Source organism: Typopeltis vanoorti, chromosome 22, assembly GCF_054136105.1.
Source record: "Typopeltis vanoorti isolate ZY-2024b chromosome 22, IOZ_Tvanoo_1.0, whole genome shotgun sequence".
NCBI lineage: Eukaryota > Metazoa > Arthropoda > Arachnida > Uropygi > Thelyphonidae > Typopeltis > Typopeltis vanoorti.
In genome coordinates this window covers 22,517,623-22,545,577 of record NC_143570.1, presented here as the reverse complement: position 1 = coordinate 22,545,577, position 27,955 = coordinate 22,517,623, and the positions used below count along the sequence as shown (strand labels likewise).

At 34.9% G+C, this 27,955-nt stretch overlaps 1 protein-coding gene across 2 annotated transcripts in view; it reads right to left on the bottom strand.

Annotated features, from left to right (window-relative positions):
• Window positions 1–27,955, bottom strand: part of LOC150094209 (leucine-rich repeat serine/threonine-protein kinase 1-like) — an 803,235-nt gene that overhangs the window by 451,373 nt on the left and 323,907 nt on the right. For both annotated transcript variants that reach the window (XM_090412317.1, XM_090412318.1), the window contains exon 14: window positions 26,741–26,905. In XM_090412317.1, the coding sequence (XP_090268443.1) occupies window positions 26,741–26,905 (165 nt within the window). The remainder of the gene's footprint in view (window positions 1–26,740; window positions 26,906–27,955) is intronic.

Here is a 27,955-nt window from a genome sequence, read left to right as displayed (position 1 = left end):
AATGGCAAGGTTACTGTGAGGCTGGCAATTTGGGATTTAGCCGACCAAATTGTATTCTTATTGGTTAAACCAAAATAAAAAATGATGGTACAACATGACAAAAGTTCATGCCGGCTGGGGCGTTGCCCGGTTAAACAAGGCCCCCGTTGTTTTCGCCAGGGAACCAGGGCGAACAGCTAAAAGTCAGCTACTGGAACAAATCTGAAAACAAACCCCAACTCAACACCACCAGAGTTAAAGATCGGTACTATCAACGTAAGAAGCCTGAATGGCAAAGAAATGGAGCTAGCTGAGGAATCAGATAAGTACCAGATCGACATAATAGGGGTGACTGAAACAAAAAAGACCAAAACTGGTGAGATCTTTCTGAGCAATAAATACAAAATGTTATATTCAGGCAATGATAATCAAGGAAAAGAAGGAGTAGCCATAGTATTCAACACAAAATACGAGGCTAATCTTCTTGAATGGCAGTCAGTCTCAAGTAGAGTAATGTGGGCAAATATGAGAATGGGGAACTGAACAATGAGACTTATTTGTGCCTATGGTCCCACAGAAGGTTCTACTAAGGTAGAAGTGGAGGAATTTTTTGAGGCTTTAGAAAAAGCAACTGACACAATGAAAAAGGAAAAGTTGGTCCTTGTTGGGGATCTAAATAGCAGAGTAGGAAATGATTGTGAGATATACAAAAATATTTTGGGAAAATTTGGAGAAAAGAGCAAAGCTAATAATAATGGCAAATATCTGTTGGATTTCTGCTCAGGACATGGACTGGTTATTACTAACACCATGTTCCAACATAAAAATGTGCACAAATTCACATGGAGAGAAGAGGCTAGGAATAAGAAAAGTCTCATTGATTATGTTATTGTTGATAGTGATGTTTTCTCCCTGGTGCAGGACACCAGAGTGTACAGAGGATTTGAAATTGGAAGTGATCACTATTTAGTCTTGAGCAGGATAAAATTGAATTTCATATTGAAAAGAATAACATGTAAGAAAGTTTTAAAGCGAATAAAAGTTGAGCAGCTCTCAGATGTGAACTGTAGACTAAAATACAGAAATATTATTGAAAAGAAAATGAAAGAGTTTGAGAACAGGAATCAAGCCTGGGAGATTCAGTGGCAAACTCTGAAGGAAACATTGATTGATTCTGCCAGAGAGGCATGTGGTGAGGTTGTGTGGAAGGATAAAAAAATCAGAACTCCCTGGTGGACACAGGAAGTTAAAGAGGCAGTGAAGGAAAAGAAGAAAGCATATCAAAAGTTCCTGGCAAATAAGTCAGCATTTACTCTTACAGAATACAGAGACAAATGTAAGAAAGCTAAACAGTGTGTAAAACTAGCTAAACAAAAGTCATGGGAGGACTTTGGCAAGAATATAGAAAATAAATATCAAGAAGGTGCAGGACACCAGAGTGTACAGAGGATTTGAAATTGGAAGTGATCACTATTTAGTCTTGAGCAGGATAAAATTGAATTTCATATTGAAAAGAATAACATGTAAGAAAGTTTTAAAGCGAATAAAAGTTGAGCAGCTCTCAGATGTGAACTGTAGACTAAAATACAGAAATATTATTGAAAAGAAAATGAAAGAGTTTGAGAACAGGAATCAAGCCTGGGAGATTCAGTGGCAAACTCTGAAGGAAACATTGATTGATTCTGCCAGAGAGGCATGTGGTGAGGTTGTGTGGAAGGATAAAAAAATCAGAACTCCCTGGTGGACACAGGAAGTTAAAGAGGCAGTGAAGGAAAAGAAGAAAGCATATCAAAAGTTCCTGGCAAATAAGTCAGCATTTACTCTTACAGAATACAGAGACAAATGTAAGAAAGCTAAACAGTGTGTAAAACTAGCTAAACAAAAGTCATGGGAGGACTTTGGCAAGAATATAGAAAATAAATATCAAGAAGGTGGCAAAATATTCTGGAGGTTGTTGAAGAAGCTTAGGAATGGAGGAAAGAGTGCTGTAAAAGGAATTAGAGATGATAAAGGTGAAATGAAAACAGGAGAAAAAGATATCCTTGAAGTATGGAGTAATTACTTTGAAAAACTGCTAAATGAAACAAGCAGTGATGACAGCACAGTGATAAAAAACACTGACCAGGCATGCAGTCAGGAATACATATCCATACTTGAAGTAGAAAAAGCCATCAAAGGCTTGAAATGTGGAAAGGCAGCAGGAGTAGATGATATTCGACCAGAAATGCTGAAGTATGGTGGTATAAGAGTCTTACAGTGGCTGCACTGTATAGTTCAGAAAGCATGGACAGAGGGACGAATTCCCGATGATTGGAGTAGAGCTCTCATAGTACCCATATATAAAAAGGGAAATAAAACTGAATATGAGAATTACAGAGGTATTTCCCTACTGAGTGTTCCTGGCAAGATCTATGCAAGTATACTTGAGAAACGGTTGAGAAGAATTGTGGAAGAAAAGCTTGGTGAAGAACAAGCTGGATTCAGGCCAAATAGAGGCTGTCAGGATCAGATCTTCACTTTACGACAAATAGTCGAGAAAGCATGGGAATATAACAAAGATCTGTATTTAAGTTTTGTCGATTTGGAAAAGGCATATGACAAGGTGCCAAGAGAGAAGCTATTCAATACGCTACAGTTATATGGTGTCAATGGGGCATTATATCAAGCAATACTTAGTCTTTATTTGAGTTGTGAGTCAGCAGTTAGAATTGAAGAAAGTACAGGAAGATGGTTTAATGTTAAATCTGGTGTGAGACAAGGATGTACATTATCCCCTCTGTTATTCATTATCTATATGGATCACATTATGAAGGAATGTGGTATTAAACCTGATATCATAATTGGAGATGTTAATGTCAGCTCTTTGCTTTATGCGGATGATGTTATACTTCTAAATAAATCCGCTACAAGTCTGCAAGATTCTCTGACTAAATTGAATAGCTGTTGTAATAGATATGGTATGAAGGTCAGCAATAAAAAGACAAAGACAATGAAAATAGGCAGAATCATTGAAAATGTCAACTGTGTTGTGAATGGAGAACCTGTGGAACAAGTAAAACATTTCAGCTACTTAGGCACAATTTTTACTGAAGATGGTAAACTAAATATAGAAATAGACAACAGAATCAGCAAAGCTGGTATCGTGGGAAGTCAATTGAATAAATTCATATGGAATAAGAAAGAAATTAGTCGGAACACTAAATTAGCTGTATATAAGACTGTGTTCAAACCAATTTTAACTTATGGATCTGAGAGCTGGGTCAGAAGTAAAACACTTGACCAAAGACTAGAGACCGCAGATATGAGAGTCCTGAGAAAGATTAGAGGCGTGAACAGATGGCATCAATGGCAATATCATATTAAAAATGAGGATATTAGGAAAGAACTTGACATTATCAGTATCCAGGAATGCTTTAGCAGAGCTAATCTCAGATGGTATGGTCACTTAAATAGAATGGGAAAGGAAAGATTAGCAAAACAAGTGTTCTCTGCCAGGTTGGCAGGAAAACGACCCAGAGGAAGACCAAGATATAGGTGGATTGATACGGTACAAAGTGCCTTAGACGATAGAAATATAAGATCTGATAATGTTGGAGTCTTGACAAGTAACAGACTGATTTGGAGGAAAATTGTAGATAGGAAGTTAGTAATGATGTAATTTTTTCATGTAGTACTCTCATATCCTGTACACCCCTTGAGGGTACATGGCAGGAATTTTTGATGATGATGATGAGGTTACTGTGAGGTTTTGAAGTGGCTAAGGGAGAGCATTCGGTGCAAACATCTGGACCAGTGGAAGACCAACAAATGGGTTCTCCACCACAACAACATGCCCACCCACATGTCACTAATTGTTTGAACAGTTCCTGGCTTCTGAAAACAGCATCCCCATCCCCCTATTCACCTGATATCACTCCTGTAACTTTTTTCTGTTCCTCAAGATTAAATTCCAGATGAAAGAGCATATTTTGACACGGCTGTGGAGATCCAGGCAGAAGGATTGCAGAAGATGCTCAACACATGCCCAAGGGGACTACTTCAAAGGAGACAGTGGAAACTGGAAGTTAGGATAAGTATTTTTTTTTTATGGTCAAATTTCCCAATTACTTTGAGTAGCACCTTGCGACTGCACAGAGGATGTCAAGAATTTGGTCTGTTAATCCAACTTTGTCCATATTGGTTCATAACTATATAATTCTAATGTTATTCTCTCTGTTTCACTGCAGAGATCTTCTACATTTTCCATACCATAACAAGAGAGTTTTACATGTATGCCAAGTACCGATAATGAACAAATTTCATCTTTTGAAAAACCAATAAGGGAAGCTAGTTTTAATATTGGTTTATGGAAAGTTTGCCACTGACATGTATAATGGTGTTTTTTTTTTTTTTCTCTTTTTGAGATGTTTAATATAAGGAACTACTACTGTTTCAGAGTGATTAAATGGCTTTGGGGTGGTAATTCTCCCTCGTTCTCTCTCTCTCTCTCTCATACTATCTCATAATAATAATACCACCACCCTGAGCAAATGCATGACATAATAAAAACTTCAGCATGCAGAGCAAGAGCTATTTGCTCAACTGACATTTTACTTCAAAAATTAGAATACACTTTTAATAACTTCACAAATAATGGTTATTATTATTATTATTATTATTATTATTATTATTATTTTCGGGCTACTCATAGAGGGAGGCCCTAAACATCATGTCCACACAACTATACGACATTCTCACAGTATCTATCATACCTTTCCTTGAACTCGCTCACTGTCATAGCACCCACAACAGACTCTGGCAGCTTATTCCACTCATTTACCACTCTAAAAGTAAAGAACCCAGCTCTAACACCACTGCTAACCACACGCTTGCCCAGCTTCCATAGGTGTCCCCTAGTTCTCCCACCACCAGTCCTGATCTCAAAAATATCCTCTGAATTAATCTTATAGAATCATTTTAGCAATTTGAATGTCTCAATCATATCTCCCCTTTTCCGCCTATCAACCAGTTTCTGCAATCCACAAATCTTCAACCTGTTCTCATATGGTTCATTCCATAGACCTGCTATCATCTTAGTCACTCGCCTCTGCATCCTCTCCACCTCCTTCCCATCAAGAAGGAACCGAGGGGACCAAATCTGGGCACAGTAGTCAAGATGAGGTCTTATCAAGGCTCGGTACAGAAGTAGTTTGCCACTGAACCTTATGAACCTTAAAAAATAGGTTAAATTCTATGAGACACAACATACTAATATAGACCCATTAGATTACTCAAAATGATAGCAGTTGTTTATATTAAAGGAATATCTGAAAAGATAATAAATACCAATTACAAACTTCCTATAAACCAATATTAAAATTAGCTTCCATTATTCATTCTCCAAAGGAAGTTCACCCATTATCAGTATATGGAGTAGACAGGATGCACTGTCAGTGTAAACACTCATATTATGAATAGAAAAGAAAAATGGAGAGAAGAACACCAGAATTATTTAGTTATGAATCAATATGGACAAACTGCATTAGAAGAATATGCCCAACACCCTACATGGAGTCAGATACAGAGCAACTGGTACTCAAAATTGACAGATTATTCTGGAAACCTGCATAAAAAATAATAAAAATAAATAAAATTGGAAGACAACTGTACATTGCCTTCGAAGGGGCTTGAGTTCAATTCTCGTCATGATGAGAGGAATCTTTATATGGGCTTTTTCAGTTGACGGTGAGTTAGCTGATCTCATATGGAGGTAGCAGAGTTTTTTTGAGCAGAAACTCGGGTTTTTCATCCCACATACAGACAAACTGGCCTCGAGAACACATGCAATTTACAGACAAAAAAAAATACTAGTGGTGGTGGTGGTGGGCAGGAGATGACATTGGTGTAGATGATGATGATGGTGGTAGTGGCAGTTCAGTATGGGTGATAATCGTAGTGGAGGCAGATAGTTGTAGAAGTAGGTGTCCTCCCTGAGTCTCTGAACTCCTTGGAGGTGTCATGTAATAATAATAAAATAAAATAAAAGCTGTCCACCTTTTACCATGCCCAGGGGGTGTAGTCAAAATAACTCAATGCTTGCTTGACATTCTAAGTTTATTATTCAAATTAATTTGTATATCGCATTATCTTTATTACTTGACAATGCCTTGGTTACTGTAAGTTAAAATATTCAGGTTTTTTTTTTCTTTTGTTTTTTTTTCTTCTGGGTTGTGAATAAACCATTAGATTTTCTTTATTAATATGTACAACCAACACATAAATCTAAATAAGTGCATAAGCAATCAATCAATCTGGGGATAAGCAATCTTGTTAGCAGGACTTAGATTTTCTTTATTAATATGTACAACCAACACATAAATCTAAATAAGTGCATAAGCAATCAATCAATCTGGGGATAAGCAATCTTGTTAGCAGGACTTAGTTTATATTTTTTAAACAAAAGTTTTTGACCCTCAACAAATGCTCGATATCAAGGCATCTTTTCATTGCAATATGAATATAAAGGATGAAAGCTACAAATCTTACATAGCAGATGAAATTTGAAATACAGGAAGATGGGTAACTGGATTTTAAATTGGTCAAAAACAGTTTAGATAAGTGAACACATATTTTTGTATGCAGTGAATTAATTATGACATGTCAATATTCTGATAAGAGATCTCCACATTGCTGCTGAATGCACAGAACTGACCAGGTGTTATGTCCAATCCTTGCTTTCTGAGAGTGTGTCCCATTATTATGTATTCACCAGAATACTGAATGAATAACAATTTGAGACTTAACTAATCAAATTCTATTCTGGATTATCTTAAACCAGAAACAAAAATGATGATACAACATGATAAAATGTAATACCAGTTGGGATATGGCTGGTTAATCATGTTCTCAATGTTTTCACCAGTGAACTGGAGTGAAATTAAAAGAATTAGTGGAATAATAATAACTCAACCTCAGCAAAACTCAAGAGAAGCAACATCAACATGACCATTAGTCAGGAGGAGGTGGAGGAAAGCAAAATAAAGGCAAAAGTGCAATCTGCAATCAGAAGGATAGGAATAATGGGGATATTGAAGCCCACATGGCATGAAAAAGATGTCAAGATCACAAATATGGTTGGTTGATGCTGCTAATGAGCGGAGAAGGGAAATAAGTTAAAAGAAATCTGTAGATGGTATACATCAACAGATTAGTAATAGGTGCAAGACCAATAATTATTATGAAGTAAAGTAGGACTCAGGAATTGAGAGTACTTTACCTTGAAAGGATAGAGCACTTTTAACAATTAATGTTAACAGTGCTCTATCCTTTTAATATATAAATATATTTATATATTTAAATATTTATATTTAAAATATAAATATATGAAAATTTCCCATAAGAAGGGATATAAGTGGAGCTCCCATGTGTGGGGACACCTGTAACTCCCATTGGGCACATCCCCTGGTGGCGGATCGGGGAATGCTCGTCATAGTTTACTATGAAGGGTAGGAGGGAAATAAAATACCTCCCGCGGACCAACAGGATAGCACTTCTCTCATAGGCTGGTCTGGGGGGCCTCGAAGGTGGCAGCCCCCACCACCAGACTCAGGTGCTGAAGGCTAATCCCTACACGCTTTAAATTTCACCCATTAAAAGAAATAACAAAGAGATAGTCGAACTGCCTAAATGGTTAATGACAAAGCGAGGAAAAAAGTACATGAGATATGGAACATTAAAAGTCTAGATTGAAAAGAAAATGAATTAATAGATGAATTTAAAAAATCAAGATTGGATCTGCTAGCAGTCACAGAAACAAAAAAGAAAGGTCAAGGTTGCCAGAAAATGAAAGATGGATGTATACTTTTCTAATCAGGAGTAAACCCAAGAGAATGGGGAAAACAAGAGGTAGCTTGCACAATTAAACCAGATCTCAAAGAATATATTACTAAATGGCAACAAATAAATGAAAGGTTGTTGACAATCACTATAGATTTTAAATCAGATAACCAAGTATTCACAGTAATTGTTGCATATGGCCCAAATGATAATGCTAATAAAGAAATTAAAGATGAATTCTTCGAACTCTTACAAAAAACAATTGAAGAAGTTCAAGGCATATCATACTACTAGGAGACCTTAATGGCTGGGTAGGGAATCAAGTAGATGAGGAAACGAAACAAGTGTTGGGATCACAAGGAGAAATAACTTGGAATAATAATGGAGAAAGAATAATAAATCTTTGCCTTACAAATAATTTAGTAATAGCGAATACTATGTTCAAGCATAAAGAAATCCATAATTTTACCAGGGAAGAGCCCAGTAGAAATGAAAAATCTATAATTGACTACGCCATCATAAGCAGATCGTACTGGAAGTATACAAAACATGCAAGAGTCTATAAAGGTCCTGAAATAGGCAGTGACCACTACTTATTAGTATTGGAAACAATCCATAAAATAAAAGTTAAATGTTAAGATAAAGAACTACAAACTAAAGAAAGAAGAAACAGCCATTGAGTATAAAAGTAAAATAGAAGAGTATATGAAAGAAGTAGAAAAAGAGATATATGAAGACCAAGATGTAGAAAGCCTATGGTACAGGTTCAAAACACTTCTTCTAGAAACAAGCAAAGAAATTTGTGGTGTATTATTAAATAATAAACAGAAGAAACATAAAACATCCTGGTGGACTGAAGAACTAAAATAAGAAATTAAAAAGAAAAAGCAATTGTGGAAGAGATATATAACATCAAAGCTGCAGGTTGATAGAGAACTATACAACCAAAGAAATAAAGTTAAAACCTTAGTGAAAGAAGATAAAAGAAAATGCCGGGAAGACTTCAGACATACTTTAGAACAAAATTTTAAAAGAAACCAAAAACTCTTCTATAATGTTTTAAGAAGAATAAGGTCAAAGAAAGAATGCCCCATAAAGTTTATCAAAAATAAGGATGGAAAGTTACTCACAAATTCTGAAGACATCATGGAAAGATGGAAATAGTACTTACAAGAATTATTGGAAGATGCAGACATGGAAAAAATAGAACCCTAAGAGCAAAGACATGCAAGCAAAATAGAAGATCAAAGTGAGGAAATTCATGCAAATGAACTATTAGCAGCAATAAATAAAATAAAATTGGGCAAATCTGCAGGCCATTACCAAATAACACCAGAAATGGTAAAGAATTTAGGCACGAAAGCCATAAAATTTCTTTTACACCTATTCAATGTCATATGGAAAAATAAAATTATTTCCAAAGACTGGGAAGTAGCAATAATAATCCCTATATTTAACCGTAAAAGTGAAAACCATAGAGGAATTTTGCTTTTAAGCATTCCAGGAAAATTGTATGCCTGTATTTTAGAAGAGAGGCTAGAAACCAAATAGAGGATACATTGGACGAAATGCAATATGGCATTTGAAAAAATAGAGGCATGGAGGATCTAATCTTCAGTCTTAGACAAATATCAGAAAAAACATTGGAATATGGAAAAGAACTACATGCATGTTTTATAGATTTTGAAAAGGCCTTTGACTGCGTTCCCAGACACTTAATATGCAAACATTAAAGAAAAACAAGATACAAGATAACTTAATAGCAGCCATACAACGCCTCCACAAAAATAACAGAAATTATGTAAGAACCTGTAATCATTTAGGCCATGCTAGGCCTAAATCCTTGATTTAGGCCTAGCATGGCCTGTTCCGGCCTTAGAAGTCATCGTTGAATCGTTTAAGAGGACGTCCTGGTTTTCTTTTTCCTAATGGCTTGTACTTTAAGGCTTGTTTTGGTAATCTTTCTGTTTTCATTCTTTGAACGTGTTCCATCCATTTATGTTTATATTTTTTAATTTTTTCTATTACCGATTCTTGGTTTAATTCTTTCATAATATCTTCGTTTCTTTTGTGATCAAATAAGGTATACTTTGCAGTTTTTCTCATAAACTTCATCTCTGCTGTTGTTAATCTTTGTTTGTCTTTTTGTTTTATTGTCCAGATTTCGCTTCCATACATTAAGATCGGTAAGGCTAATGTATTGTATGCTTTTAGCTTGGTTTGTTTTTGAACTAGGTTTGGTTTAAATATAGAGTTAATTACACCTGTTATTTTTAAATATTTTGCAATTTTTACATTTATATCTTTTTCATTTTCATATGTGATCATACATCCTAGGTAGTTAAATGAATTCACCTGTTCTAAGATCTTGTTATCTATTACTATTTTAGTTCTTGCTGGATCTTGTCCTTTAAAGGCCATAGTTTTTGATTTTTCTGTTGATATTATCATACCATAATCTTTGGATATCTCATTTAGATTTAAAATAGCTTTCTGTAGTTTATCTTCAGAATTTGTAATTATTGTTTGGTCGTCTGCAAAGAGGAGAGTGTTTAAGTTAACTGTAGGTGAAAGTTTAATTCCTTGGTGTAAATTTTTACTCCATTTTATTATTATTTCATTTAAGTAGATATTAAAAAGAGTTGCTGAGAGGGGACATCCCTGTCGGACCCCTTGGTTTATCTCTCTTGTATATGATAGCTCGTGATTTAATCTTATTTGTATTTGATTATTTTCATATATACTTGTGATAGCTTTTAGGATATTATTTGGTATTTGTCTTTCTTTTAATATGTTAAATAATGTTTCTTTTAACTTTGTCAAATGCTTTTTCAAAGTCAATAAATGCAATATGTGTTTCCAAATTATATTCTCTTCTTTTCTCTACTATTAATTTTAGGCAAAAGGCTGGGTCTATACATGATCATCCTTATCGCCCTATTACAAGAACCTGTAATAACAGATCAAAAGAATATGAAACAAATGTAGGAGTGAGACAAGGCCGTATCCTCAGCCCTCTTCTCTTCATTATAATAATGGATGAAATTTTAAAGGCATGCCAAACAAAAAAATTCCACCTAGGATACAGGAAACTGAAAGAAACCAGGATTTCACACATGGCATTTGCAGATGATGTAGTGATTCTAGCAAATACAGCTGAAGATTTGCAGTACAACATCAACATTTGGTATGAAGAAACAAAGAAAAGGAATATGACTATAAATATAAATAAAACTAAAACAATGATCATATCTAGAAACCAACCAAAACACATAATAAAAATAGAGAACCATCAACTGGAACAAGTCCACTCCTTTAAATACTTGGGATCATATATACAAGAAGAGAATACCAAAATGGCAGTGTACCATTCAGTATTTCTACCAACATTAACATACAGTTGCGAGTCTTGGTGTTTAACAACAGGAAACACAAATAAACTACAACAATTGAAATGAAATATCTTAGGAAAGTGGCACAAAAAACAAGACTAGACCGAATAAGAAATCAAACTATAAGAGACAGCCTTCAAGTTGCAGCTCTGAACCAATTCATAACACAAGCCCAAACGAAGTGGTTTGGACATCTTAATCGAATAGAAGAAGGAAGAATAGCAAAAACTGTATACGAGTTAAGTAGGCTTTATTAAGTAGGCAGCTTGAAGCTGGGATAAAGGGAAGGTTATCAATAGTGTATGGAAAATGGTCCAGGGCCATTTAAGGGAAGCAGTATTACATGAAATATATCCAACAAGTAGGACAAATGATATGAGTAACATATGTTCATTAAGTAAGCTAGGGAAAAAAAAAAAGTTGTGAAGTGAATGTAAAGAAGGTGACCAGCAAATGAGAAATACAACACACAAACAGGAAAGCTGACCAGTATAGTAATAAAGGGAAAATCAGATTATGAGAGAAAATTAACCAAGTAAGAAGACCCAAAAAGTTATTCTGTTATGTGGTAAGCAAAAAGAAAAATAATGGTGGAAAAGATTACTTTAATGAATACAGTTGGTAGAAAAGAAAGAAGTAAGAGAAATAGTTTAATTACTAAGGGATTAACCTCCCTACTGGCCAAGGTGGATGAAATAGCCAGACCACCCTAGAATTTTTCATGGATTAAAACTTCACTGGCATTCTACCTTTTATCATGTAATCACCCTTCTCTGCCGTTAATCCCTTAACTGCAATTTTTGAGCCATTAGTAGATTAACTGGTGCAGAGCAACCGTTGTGTCACTTGTCTATATGTGCTGTATTACTTGGAATTTCCTTTACTGTCCTATGATATTCCTTTATTGTCCTATGATATTGACCTATTTTGCTGAACAATTTATTTATTGTGCCTGTTCCCAAAAATAAAACGAATTTCACACATGCAAAAATAAATAATCAATCCTGAAATGATCACAGATCAGCCTTGCAATGAATATATTTAGTAGTAGTCAATTTGCTACCTCTTATTCTTCAAATTGGTGCAACAGAACAAGCCAACTTTATGTTCTTTCACTTTACTGATATATACAGGGTGTCCCAAAATTCACGCAAGAAGTAATTTTGATAGAAAACACAGGTTTTTAATTAAAAATTGTAATTTCTTATTGATTCATAAAGTATACAGTATAGGGTTATGTATGGAATAGCATATCGGGTAAATGGCCTCCACGGCTTTGCTGGCACATACGCACTCTTTTGTCGAAATTTTCCATGACCGTTTTGCATAAATGTGGCTGAATTTCCTCTTTCAAGGCATGGGTGGTCGTGGGCTTGTTGGCACAAACCTTAGACTTCAAAAAACCCCAAAGAAAAAAGTCCAACGCCGCTAAGTCACATGATCTGGGCGGCCAATTCTGATCACCAAAATGGGAAATTACACGACCAGGAAATGACTCATACAGTAATTGAATTGTTTCTCGGGCTGTATGGCATGTGGCACCGTCTTGTTGAAATCACATGTCGTCCACTTCCATATCTTGCAATTTAGGCACAAAAAACTGGATTATCATGTCGCGATAGCGAGCACCATTAACTGTTATTGCCTTACCAGCCACATTTTCGAAGAAGAATGGACCGATGATGCCTCCAGCCCAAAATCTGTACCAAACAGTGACATGTTGTGGAAGCATTTGTTTCTCAACAATCACTCGTGGATTTTCTAAACCCCCAAATGCGACAATTTTGTCAATTAACAAAGCCATCAAGATGAAAATGAGCCTCATCGCTGAAGATGATTTTGTTCGAAAAATAAGCATCCACTTGTTGTTGTTCCATAATCCATTCAATGAACTCTCTTCATTGTGTGTGGTCATTTGTAATAACCCTGAACTGTTCAGCTGTCACGCTGTCTTTTTTTTTTTTTTCTCGTTGGCAACACTTTACCGCACAAATGGCGCTAAATTTAAATCTTGCGTGAATTTTTGGACACCCTGTAGAAGCAATTTTTTTGCAAATTTTCGAATGTTTATTTGCAGTGAAAATATTATGCCAAATATTTATATTTTTAAATAATATTTATTGAAATAAATATTACCTTTGGCTTTCTTTCCTTGCGAAATACCATTATATGGATCTCATATTTAAAATAATTTAAAATAGAAACTTTTTTTTATGAACAACAAATGATGTTCAACTGCATTACTCGGTTTCCCATTGAGAGTCTTTTTTAGTATCAAAAATTTATATCCAATGATATTTCAGCAGGGACTCTTTGCCTTTGTCTTTTGCTTAAAACTGCAACAGATTTTTATTTAATTTAATTTATTTATTTTGTAGGATGCACATTACTATAATATACAGTGCATAACCACTGTAGATATGTTGAAAATATAATATGAAGAATATCCTATACAGAATGATCCAAAATTTATGCTCATTTTGAAGATTTTCTACTGCTCCCCCCCCCCCTTCTCTTCTCCTGTAACTCAATTACATAACTACTCTAAATTGCTATTGGTTTGAAAGCTTTCACAGACAGTATTCAAAATCTATTACTTCATTTTACCACTTTGACAAAAGAAATAAGGCAATAATATTGCAAAAAGGAGCAAAACAGATGTTGAAGACGAGTAGACGAGTGACAAAAATGCTGACACATCTGCAAAGTACTTCTTGTGGGAATATATTGAAGATGTGTAGGTAACAGTGTGTAGTTAATAAGCAGAAAAGAAGAAATATAATAGAAACATATAGTTGCAAAAAGAATGTTATCGGATTGATGCAAAAGAAATTTTTCAATACAAGACAGCAAACATGGATTTACTCCTGTAAGATGCATCACACACACACACACACACACACACACACACACACACACACACACACACACACACACACACACACACACACATCAACTTCACCATGGAAAAAGAAAAGGATGTAAAATTAGCATTTCTGGATGTCCTCCTTTCCTACATCCCTCCTGGAATATTCACTACACCTTTTCACTGTAAACATACTTTTAGAGGCCACTACATACCACAAGATTCAGTGCACCATCCATCTGATAAAATAGGCATCTTCAAAATCTTTGCTCAATAGAGCATGTGTTATCTGCTCCAATTCCCAAGCTCTCCAACAAGAATTGAGCATCATCCAATGCATCTTACTATAGAATGGCTTCACCTCAAGGAAGTTTAAATGCAACCTTGACACTTATAAACCTATCTCCCAAGAAGCCTGAACCTGAACAGCGAGTCCCTATCCCATACATCATAGGCATCTCAGAGATGATTGCTAAGATCCTAAAAAGATATGATTTAGTTATTACATTCTTCAATTTAACAAAATCTCCTCTTGGTTACCATCCACAAAAGATTAACAGCCCCCTTCTCTCCCTCCCTGGTGTTAACCAGGTTTTGTGTGAGTGCCTCCTTTTCTGTTTTGGACAAGGGACGGTCTGCTGAAATTCTGGCCTTGCTTAGCATGGAGTAGACACTGACCACAATATCCTCTGTCCAATATGCCTTTTACAGTGGCATTCTCTTTAAACAATTGCTCCGGTTTAAGCAATTATTTAAAGAGAATGCTGAAGAACTTCTACACTACCCAAACTTAAATCTGAATGACTGACTTTGTACTGCCAAGATTTGGGAGACCCTCATAAATAGCAAGCAATGGTGTGTCTCACCTTTTTTTTTTGTAATATAATGTTACTTCAATCAATTACTTATCTATATGTTGCTAATTTTTATTTCAAATCATTTAATTTAATTTGAGCTTTAATTGTAATCGTACTTTATTTTGTAACAACCCATAAGGTGGCACTTTGGTACATCACTCAGCTCTGTAAAGAGGATTAATATTTTTTGTTGTATGTTCATCTTGTGATTTTGCTAATGCACTGATTATGGCCAGTTAGTTTCTGGTCAAAATATTTGCAATAATAAAAACTTTTATTTATTCTTGTGAATACATGCCTAATAAATTTTATTATGTCACAAGTGCATTAAAAACTAGCCACCCTCATTATTCTACATTCCACTCCACCAGATACTACTCTCTAGTGTCTGCCCATATTATCATCTGTCCGATAGCCTTCCCCTTATCCATGATACCAGCTTCATATCCATATCCATTTGCTTCAACATTTGCAATAGTTTGTGCCATGCAGTATTCCGTCAAATGCTTTTTGCAAAGTCCAGGAGTCTTGGTTATAGTATTTGTAAAGTTTGTTAAAGGTATAAATTAAAGATCCCAAGAAATTATATTCTTGGTTTAGCCCTTTATTCAATTGTAAGCAAACAAAGCTTGCACATGAAGTAATGAGTCACTAACCAGACTGCTTTCAACCTCTTTAGGTCTCATCAGTGGGAGGCAGACCTAGAAGTTATACCAAGGTTGAAGAAATGCAACAGTCATATTTCCATATAAAAGTAGCCTAAAGGTTACTTACTATTATAATAACAGAATTATCTGATGTAAAATATTCTTTATTCATAGAATTTTTAAACAATATTGTTTAATTAGCCTTTGTACTTGTACCGATGATGCCTGTGATACTCAGGCGAAAATTCTACGAATAAATAATATTTTATGTGAGTTAATTCGTTGTTATAATAGTAAGTAAATGTCTACTCATGGTATTTCCTAACTGAAACTTATGGCCAAAAGGTGTCACACCTTATTACTAAAATACTCTGAATTAGAGACAGAACATTGAAAGTTTTTCCACATGGTTATACTATAAATTAAAGAGGCTAAAAAATTATACCCATCTGAAAACAAATCTGAAAATAAACCCCAACTCAACATCACCAGAGTTAAAGATCGGTACTATCAACGTAAGAAGCCTGAATGGCAAAGAAATGGAGCTAGCTGAGGAATTAGATAAGTACCAGATCGACATAATAGGGGTGACTGAAACAAAAAAGACCAAAACTGGTGAGATCTTTCTGAGCAATAAATACAAAATGTTATATTCAGGCAATGACAATCAAGGAAAAGAAGGAGTAGCCATAGTATTCAACACAAAATACGAGGCTAATCTTCTTGAATGGCAGTCAGTCTCAAGTAGAGTAATGTGGGCAAATATGAGAATGGGGAACTGGACAATGAGACTTATTTGTGCCTATGGTCCCACAGAAGGTTCTACTAAGGTAGAAGTGGAGGAATTTTTTGAGGCTTTAGAAAAATCAACTGACACAATGAAAAAGGAAAAGTTGGTCCTTGTTGGGGATCTAAATAGCAGAGTAGGAAATGATTGTGAGATATACAAAAATATTTTGGGAAAATTTGGAGAAAAGAGCAAAGCTAATAATAATGGCAAATATCTGTTGGATTTCTGCTCAGGACATGGACTGGTTATTACTAACACCATGTTCCAACATAAAAATGTGCACAAATTCACATGGAGAGAAGAGGCAAGGAATAAGAAAAGTCTCGTTGACTATGTTATTGTTGATAGTGATGTTTTTCGCCCTGGTGCAGGACACCAGAGTGTACAGAGGATTTGAAATTGGAAGTGATCACTATTTAGTCTTGAGCAGGATAAAATTGAATTTCATATTGAAAAGAATAACATGTAAGAAAGTTTTAAAGCGAATAAAAGTTGAGCAGCTCTCAGATGTGAACTGAAGGCTAAAATACACAAAGATTATTGAAGAAAAAATGAAAGAGTTTGAGAACAGGAATCAAACCTTGGAGATTCAGTGGCAAACTCTGAAGTAAACAGTGAATGATTCTGCCAGAGAGGCATGTGGTGAGGTTATCTGTAAGGATACAAAAATCAGAACTCCCTGGTGGACACAGGAAGTTAAAGAGGCAGTGAAGGAAAAGAAGAAAGCATACCAAAAGTTCCTGGCAAATAAGTCAGCTTGTGCTCTTAGAGAATATAGAGCCAAATGCAAGAATGCTAAACACTGTGTAAAACTAGCTAAACAAAAGTCATGGGAGGACTTTGGCAAGAATATAGAAAATAAATATCAAGAAGGTGGCAAAATATTCTGGAGGTTGTTGAAGAAGATTAGGAACGAAGGAAAGAGTGCTGTAAAAGGAATTAGAGATGATAACGGTGACATGAAAACGGGAGAAAAAGATATCCTTGAAGTATGGAGTAATTACTTTGAAAAACTGCTAAATGAAACAAGCAGTGATGACAGCACAGTGGTAAAAAACACTGACCAGGCATGCAGTCAGGAATACATATCCATACTAGAAGTAGAAAAAGCCATCAAAGGCTTGAAATGTGGAAAGGCAGCAGGAGTAGATGATATTCGACCAGAAATGCTGAAGTATGGTGGTATAAGAGTCTTACAGTGGCTGCACTGCATAGTTCAGAAAGCCTGGACAGAGGGACGAATTCCCGATGATTGGAGTAGAGCTCTCATAATACCCATATATAAAAAGGGAAATAAAACTGCAATGTGAGAATTACAGAGGTATTTCCCTACTGAGTGTTCCTGGCAAGATCTATGCAAGTATACTTGAGAAACGGTTGAGAAGAATTGTGGAGGAAAAGCTTGGTGAAGAACAAGCTGGATTCAGGCCAAATAGAGGCTGTTAGGATCAGATCTTCACTTTACGACAAATAGTCGAGAAAGCATGGTAATATAACAAAGATCTGTATTTAAGTTTTGTCGATCTGGAAAAGGCATATGACAAGGTGCCAAGAGAGAAGCTATTCAATACGCTGCAGTTATATGGTGTCAATGGGGCATTATATCAAGCAATACTTAGTCTTTATTTGAGTTGTAAGTCAGCAGTTAGAATTGAAGAAAGTACAGGAAGATGGTTTAATGTTAAATCTGGTGTGAGACAAGGATGTACATTATCCCCTCTGTTATTCATTATCTATATGGATCACATTATGAAGGAAAGTGGTATTAAACATGATATCAAAATTGGAGATGTTAATGTCAGCTCTTTGCTTTATGCAGATGATGTTATACTTATTATTATTATTATTATTATTATTATTATTTGTCACCTCCAGGGAGTCCAAAGACTCATCGAGGGAGGGCATCCACTCTACAACTCTGTCTCCACCACTCACAATTCACCAACTGACCGCAACTACACCAATGTCATCTATCGCCAACCACCACCACTAGTATTTCCACAGACAATCACAAACATCCATGCCCATGGCGGGATTCGAACCCGCAGCCTTTTGGCTGGATGCGGATACGCTAACCACTTGACCAGCTAGAATAAATATATACTATAAATACCAATAAGCTTATATTATTATTATTATTATTATTAAACAAGACCTCATGGAGTCAAAGACTCATCTAGGAGGTCCTTTTATCTCACACACATCTCATCATACCGGGCCTTAAACACATTCAAACTCCTTGCAGACACCACACTCTCAGGCAAGGCATTCCAATAATTCACAACTCTGCACGAAAAAAACCTGCCTCTCACTCCCCTACTCACACCCTCTTTATACAGTTTCCAGGCATGACCTCTGGTTCTCCCCTGATCTCCCACTATTCTCTGTAGAACTTCTCCACCATTGATCCTATAACAACCCCTTACCAACTTGTAGGTCTCTATCATATCTCCCCTCTTCCTTCTCTCCACTAGACTCTGCAAATTACATCTTTTCAATCTTTCCTCATACTCGACATTCCAGAGGTCAGAAACTACCTTAGTCAGTTGCCTTTGGACCCTTTCCAACATCTCTTCATCCTTCTGAAAACCAGGTGACCAAATCTGGGCACAATAGTCCATGTGTGGCCTAATCAAAGCCTTATACAATGGAACAAGAATCTCCCTACTTCTACACGTCAATGTCTTCCTCATCATTCCCAGAAGTCTTTGTGTTGTCTTCACAATTTTGGCGATGTGTCCCCTAAATTTTAGATCCTTATCCACTATCACTCCCAGATCTCTTATTTCCACTACTTCCAACAATATATTCTCACCAAGCATAAATTCTGCATCCCATCTTTGTTTTCCAAATTTTAAAACCTTACATTTTGTAACATTGAACTCACATCCCCATTTGCTTGCCCAATCACTCAATTTATTCAAGTCTTCTTGCAAGACCACAACATCTTCACTACTCTTTATGGTTCGTCCCAACTTTGCATCATCTGCAAACAACTGAATATCTCCATCCAAATCTTTGCCAATATCATTAATATACAAGTTAAATAGTAATGGCCCTAAAACAGATCCCTGAGGCACTCCACTAGTGACTTTCCTTTTCCTGGATATTGCACCCCCATACACAACTTGTTGATACCTATCAGATAGCCAGTCTCCAATCCAATGCACTAATCTAATATCAAACCCCATCTGCTCTAGTTTGACTGTCAACTTATCATGAGGTACTCTATCAAAAGCTTTTGCAAAATCCAAATATATTACTGTGTATCCTTCTCCTCTGTCCAAGGAAGCAGTCACTTTATTGTAATAAGTAAGTAGATTACTAAAACACGACCTCCCTTTAGCAAATCCATGCTGTCCATCAAAGATTATACCATTGTTGTCAACCCAACTCTGGATCCTAGTTCTCACAAGCTTCTCCAACAATTTAACCACAACACCTGACACACAGATAGGCCTATAGTTTGATGCTTGAGTTCGATCACCTCCTTTATGAAGTGGCACAATCTTGCCCTCCTTCCACTCTTTAGGGATTTGACCAAGTGCAAGACTCGTATTAAAAAAATATGTCAAGGCAGGTGTCAACTCTCTGGCACATTCCTTCAGAATACGCGGTGATATATTATCAAGTCCCACAGCCTTATTTACATCTAGTTTACTCAAGTTTACTTCTAAATAAATCTGAAACAAGTCTGCAAGATTCGCTGACTAAATTGAATAGCTGTTGTAATAGATATGGTATGAAGGTCAGCAATAAAAAGACAAAGACAATGAAAATAGGCAGAATCATTGAAAATGTCAACTGTGTTGTGAATGGAGAACCTGTGGAAGAAGTAAAACATTTCAGCTATTTAGGCACGATTTTTAGTGAAGATGGTAAATTAAATATGGAAATAGACAACAGAATCAGCAAAGCTGGTATGATGGGAAGTCAATTGAATAAATTCATATGGAATAAGAGAGAAATTAGTCGGAACACTAAATTAGCTGTATACAAGACAGTGTTCAAACCAGTTTTAACTTATGGATCTGAGAGCTGGGTCAGAAGTAAAACACTTCATCAAAGACTAGAGACCACATATATGAGAGTCCTGAGAAAGATTAGAGGCGTGAACAGATTGTATCAATGGCAATATCATATTAAAAACGAGGATATTAGGAAAGAACTTGACATTATCAGCATCCAGGAATGCGTTAGCAGAGCTAATCTCAGGTGGTATGGTCACTTAAACAGAATGGGTGAGGAAAGATTAGCAAAACAAGTGTTCTCTGCCAGGTTGGCAGCAAAACAACCCAGAGGAAGACCAAGATATAGGTGGATTGATACGGTACAAAGTGCTTTAGACGATAGAAATATAAGATCTGATAATGTTGGAGTCTTGACAAGTAACAGACTGATTTGGAGGAAAATTGTAAATAGGAAATTGATAATGATGTAATTTTTTTCATGTAGTACTATCATATCCTGTACACCCCTTGAGGGTACATGGCAGGAATTTGATGATGATGATGAAAAAATTATATTCTTAGTTTAATCCTTTATTCAAGTGTAAGCAAAGAAAGTTTACATGTGAAGTAACTTCACGACTAGGCAATTTGTATATAGAGGCTAATGACTTCACACCACTTGCCTTAGTATGCTATAATGCTATACATTATGGGGAAGGGTCACTACCCAGGTTGAAGTTTCGACCTTAATTGAGATCTCATCAGCAGAAGCCAGACCCAGAAGTGATATCAAGGTTGAAGTAATGCAGAATTTTTCTAACTTTTGAGGAAGCATTGGCTTTTATAATTCATGAGCAAAGTAAAAAAAAAAAATAGGATTTACCAAGCAATGAAACACTCTTTGATACAGACGATAAGTGTGGGTTGATCAATATCTAAAGTTGGGTAAAAATATTATTATTATTAACACCTGATCTCCATGGAGTCAAAGACTGGTCGTGAGAGGTACACATTATCACACACAAAGCTCATCCAACCATGCCTTAAACTGATTCAATGTGTCTACATTCACCACACACCCAATAACAACCCCTGACTAGCTTATATATCTCAATCATACCCCCTCCCTCCTCCTCCTATTCACGAGGTTTGCAATTTCATTCTCTCAATCTGTACTCATACTCCACATTCCAAAGACTACTGTTCAACCTTAGTGAATCGTCTTTGGACCCTTTTAACATATCCTTGTCATCATGAAAATCCAGTGACCAAATCTTTGCACAATAATCCATATGAGGTCTGATCAAGGCCTTATATAATAGCATCATAACCTCTCCATTTCTTCATGTCAGGGTTCTCCACATCACTGCCATTATCTGATGTGAAGTCTTCACAACTTGTGCAATGTGGTCCCTGAATTTCAGGTCCTTGCCCACCATCACTCATAGATCTCTCATGTCCTCTACTTCCTTTAAAGTTTCCCCACCAAATGTATACTTTGCATCCCATCGTTGCTTACCAGATCTCAAAACCTTACACTTTGCAACAATGAAATGACAGTTCCACTTACCTGCCCATTCATGCAATCTATTCAAGTCCTCCTGTAAGGCCATAACATATGCTGAACTCTGTATTGCTCCCCAATTTTGCATCATCTGCAAGCAGTTGCATATCACCAGTTAAACCTATCCCGATATCATTAATATGCAAACTGAACAAAAATAGTCCCAAAACTGATCCCTGTGATACACCACCTTCCTCTTTCAGGATATTGCACGCACCCCCCATATAAAAACTTTTTGATACCTATCTGGCAGCCGGTGAAATATGAAAATTTTGCAGATGCTTCTGGCTTTCCCACTTTACCAAATAAGAAATCATTATTTGAATTTCTAAATTTTACAATGTCTTATTCAAATATGACATTGTAAAATCTTTTCAAAGAAAATGAATCATAATATAGCTCTTCACATTTAGAAAAAGAGGATCAGAAAACCGTAAAATTCATAGTAGTAATAATAGGGGACAGAATTTCAAACATCACAAATTCATATAATGCACTGAAATTCATTCTCCTAACTTTGGTTGAACCAGAAAGAGCCAATGCTTCAGAAGATTTATTTATAACCAAGCTGGGAAATCATCTTAGTGAGAGAAGAATCAAGTGTTTATGTTTTTAAGAAATTATTTGAAAAATTTTGACCGACTCTCTAAATATTTTAAGATAAACGTTTTTTTTAAAAAAAAAAGATAAGCATTTTTTGAAAAAATTAAGATGAACATTTTTAAAAAAAATTAAGATATATTTAAGTATAAAGAGCTAATAAGTTTCATTTCGGCAATGAAAACATTACTTAAATTAAGGGGATATTAAATCCCACATAGTTTTAAAACCGAATAAGAAACTCAAAGATTGGAATCAGAGAGTTTCTTGCCGAATATAGTAAACTATAAAGTATCGGCGACACTAGCGTTAGCAAATGCAAGTGATCCTAGTACGTAGTACAATACCGGACGACTCGTTGCAAAGGTGGGGGAAGTTCAGATCGCTATTCTTAGGTATTTTCCATAATGTAAAAACACATTTCCTAGGAAATGTATGCTGTTATTACATTATTATGGAGAGAGGTCACTACCCAGACTGGTTTCAGCCTTTTTTGAGGCTTCATCAGTGAGTAGCTAGAACTAATGCCAAAGTGTATAGCGAAAAGAACTTATATACTCTGCGAACGAGTTATCCAAACATGTGCAACCATTAAGTTACTTAAGTATAAAGAGCTAATAAGCTTCATTTCGGCAATGAAAACATTACTTAAATTAAGGGGATATTAAATCCCACATAGTTTTAAAACCGAATAAGAAACTCAAAGATTGGAATCAGTGATTTTGCGATTAGATAATCATTTAAAATTTAAATATTGCATTTTAATTCATCTTATGCCTGTCTTACATGATCAATTTTTTTATCAATTTTCTATTTCAATTATTTAATCATTTGAAAATTTACCATGTCAGATAAAAATAGATGTCAATTTTCTATGTCAATGAGAAAATAGAGCATGTATATATGTGTGTATAATAGGTTATGTTTACAGTAGCAAATATATTCGTTATATTTCATTTCAAAATATATATAAAATATATAAAACCACTTTTCTAATTGATTTGTACAAAAATAAACCCAATTTTATATAATTTAATATTACGAGTAAAAATAATAATGGCAAGAAACAAATAAAATCGTAAATTTTAGTTAGCCTAGTTAGTACTAACTTATATTGCTAACTAGAGGGAAAAAACAATGCAAATATTATTCGAAACTTATTATACTGTTTTCTGTGGTTATGTTTTGTAGGTTTGTTGTTTATATCTTGTGTAATTATTTTATTTATTAATTATTATTTATAATTATTTGGACAATTTCGTGGTCGGACAAACAAAATGCGCTTGCATCCAAAATAAAAAATTGAACATATCATACAGGATATTTTAACTTCTATTTTTTATATACTTAAAAAATTTATTCATTTTTTGCTATTGTAAAAATTGATCATGCCATACAGGCTTTAGTCTATCCACGCAGCAGACGAGTCTTAACTAGTAATATGTCGGTCAACTATTACGGGTAATTCACTCAATTCAGCATGTTTTGACAGGAATATGGATGTTTGCAGTGACTTGTTCAAAACACGAGTACGATGGTATCGCAAACAAGTCAATGCATGCAAGTCGATTCGTGCTAGATTTCAAATCGATAAATACCAGTGGTTTAGGAATAAGTTCCATTATTTTTTTGTGTGCTTTGCCAACAATCATCAGTTGAAAGTGTGATAGATAAGTGGAGTCATACAAAGTGAAAATTAAATCTTTTATTTTGTGAATATTTTTGCAAATTTTATTACTTCATTATGTCTGAATATAAGAAGAAATGTCGACAGTACAGTATTGAGTATTTGAAATATGGTTTTATTCAGTCTCCTACGAACCAATTATTACCCAAGTGCTTGATTTGCCAAAAAGTGTTTTCAAATGAAGCAATGAAGCCTTCTAGGCTACAAGAGCATTTGACTAAAATGCATGCTGACAAAAAGGATAAAGATTTGTCCTATTTTCAAGTACTAGAAGAAAAATATTTTAAATGTCTAACTATATCAAAACTTTTTACGTCGTCCACTAAACAAGATAATGATGGATTACAAGCTTCTTATAATATTTCATTATTAATCACAAAAGCAAGAAAACCACACACAGCAGTAAAAGAAATAATAAACAATGTGCTTCATAAGCCAGCGTCAGATATCATCGGGAAAATTCCCTTGAGCAATAATTCAGTGCAAAGAAGAATCGATGAAATGGCTGAAGATGTTGAAAAATCATTGTGCGATTATTTGAAGACATGCCAATTTTCCATTCAACTTGATGAACCACAACTCTTATCATACGTATGATTCATAAAAGAAGAAAACGTTTGTCAAGAATTATTATTTGCTAAAAACATGGAAGCAGATACAAAGGGAGAATCTATGTTTAATATCATGAATAAGTTTTTTCAAGAGAAAGACATTCCTATTTGTAATATTTTGTCTGCTGCTATTGATGGTGCTCCAGCAATGACAGGGCGCCACAAGGGTTTCATAGCGCATTTGAAACAAGCAGTACCGAATGCACTCGCTATACATTGTGTTCTTCATCGTCAACATTTGGTTGTGAAAAATTTAAGTGAACGCCTACACACGTCGCTCCATTATGTTATTAGAGTAGTCAACAAGATTAGAAGCAATTCATTGAGTGACAGTTTGTTTAGCCAACTTTGTAGTGAAAACTATGAAGATTTCAATCGTTTGCTGCTTCACACAGAAGTTTGCTGGCTTTCAAAAGGTTTTTGTCTGAATCGATTTTACAATTTGTTTGATTCAGTACTAGAGTTCCTAGAAAATAGACGACGGATTGCAGGCCAACCTGATTATTACATCGCTTATTTGACAGACCTCTATAAAATATTTAATGATGTCAATCTACAACTACAAGGTGATGAATTGAATTGAATTAAAACAAAAAACATTATTGTCGCTTTTGTAGGAAAACGTCTTCTGTTCAAGCAAAATATGGGCCGAGGGGAATATAGCCACTTTTCAAATTTATCAATAGTGTCTCTCAAAAAGGAAGCGATTCAAGGATATGAGCGATTCAAGGATATTCTAAACATGAATATACCAAATTGGGTTCTAGATCCTTTCTCACATGTAAGCACAGCAGGATCATCAAATTTGGAAGTGGAACTCATAGAACTCACAACAAATGAAGAACTAAAAATAAAATTCAAAACTGGATACCAAGAGTTCTGGCTTCAAAAATCAATACCGACACTGTACCCTGGATTATGGGAAATAGTGCAGAAATTTTGAATTGCATTTCCATCTTCTTATTTGGCTGAGCATGGGTTTAGTGCTGTGAATTTACTATCTAAGAAAAGGAACCGATTGCATATAACTGAGCGTGGCAATTTACGACTGTTTTTAACGAAAGTTGAACCCAATATTAACAAACTTTAAAAATGCACCAGGCTCATCCTTCGCATTAATTTATTTTTTCTTTGTATTTTTACTTTGTAAGTTCGAAATAAACCATCTAATACATTTGATGGTGTTTTAATTATTACAATAAGATTCTTACTAATGTAATGCAATCTCTTAATATGTATTCCGAATTTTCATATTTAAACCATTGTATGAAACTTCATATTAATTTGTTATTTTTGTTTTGTATTTTTACTTTATAAGTTAGAACTAAACAATTTTGTAATATATTTAATGGTGTTTTAATTATTACAATAAGATTCTTACTAATACAATGCAATCTCTTAATTGTATTCCACATTTTCATATTTAAACCATTGTATGAAACTGTGCATAATGTTATTCGAGCATACATTTTACAATCTTTACATATGGGCTACGTTTCACCAAAATCGGTATAGCAATAACTGTGTTCAAGATGAAGCACATATTGGCCACTTCTTTTTAAAAATTTAACTTATGCCATAATGTATCAACTAATGATACATTACGGCATAAGCAGTAATGTATCATTAGTTGCTATTTACGTCAAAAATATCAAACAGCTTGAATGCAGAAAACTGTTATAATGGGGGGGGGGGCGTTACAAAATTTACATCTTGCAAAGTGGGCGGTGACCCGAAAAAGTTTGGGAACCTATGGTGTAGATGATGAAGTGGTGAAGTGGTGGAGACAGAGAGTTGTAGAGTAGGTGACCCCCCTCGATGAGTCTTTGAACTCTCTGTAGGTGTTTAGTAATAATAATAATAATAAATTATTATTTATATAAAACCATGATTTATAGAAAGCAAGCATGTTAATCTAAAATATACTGTAATGAGATTTTAAGTATAACATGATAAAAATTAACAGTTTTATGAAGGCTCACCTGTCCACCAAAATCCCATGTTCTAAAAGTTACTGGACCATATGACTGCTGTCCTTTAAGTTTTTTCTCATAAATCCAATCTCCTACATCTACACCAACAGTAGACAAAGTAACACCTTTGGGAGTTTTAAGGTTTATGCTATTTCCCATTCGTTTTGCCCAATGCTACAGAAAAAAACACAATACAATAAGTTTATTACATCGTCATATATAGAAAGTATTTGCATATACACAATTAAAATATTAGTACATTACATTCATTCATTCAGATAAATTGTTAGGTAACTTTTTTTATTTAAACATACATAAATGATAATAGCCAATCTGCATTTTGCAATTTTTATGTACAAATTTACAATGCTATATTTACTGTAGGTAAAATATATATATATTTTTTTACAATAAGTGATATCCTTTTTAATAATATTGGTTCTAGATGAGATACAATGTAATTGCATGCATCCTTGAAGTATGTGCTAAACTTTGCTGAGGATGACATGATCAGTTATAGCATATTAATTTCTTGTTATATTGCAGTAGTTAAGATATACATCCAACATAGTGAAATACTGCGCATTTCTGTTCCCAGGTGGCGTTGCTTTCGGCTGGTTTCGCTTCTCCATCACGGTGACTTGTACGCTTGCAGCAGTAATGTAGTGATGAGCGATACCATGATTTTTCAATCACAGTACGAATTGATATTGCAGAATTTCTGCTACATAATTTAGCGTGTGAAAGTTCCTTTCAAGTTACGGTGGTGGATTATCCATGTTAGTAACATGGAGAAAAAAAGACAGAAAATGTATTTTGGTAGAAGAAAAGATGGCGATTCTGCGACGAGTAGATTGACATGCCGGACCACGTGTGCATTTAGCAAAAGATCTTAGACTCTCCGTGTCCACTTTGAACAGGTCAAGCATTGAACTCAATGCAAAGCAATCTGGCGCTATGTCAAAAAAAAAAAAAATTAAAGATTTTTTTAAATAGATAAATGTAAGTAATTGTAAATTCATTTATTTTCAGTTATGAAAATTTGTAATCGAATATGTAGACTCACATACTAGCAGTAAGTCATCTTTTAGCCTTTTTTTAATGTTTTTTTTTTTTACATTTCCTGCTATTTACACTTTTTTCCATCAGTCCCCTGAAAAGTGTAAAAAAAAGGGGGTTTTACTGTATATATGTATATATATTTTTTAAATATTTATTTATTTA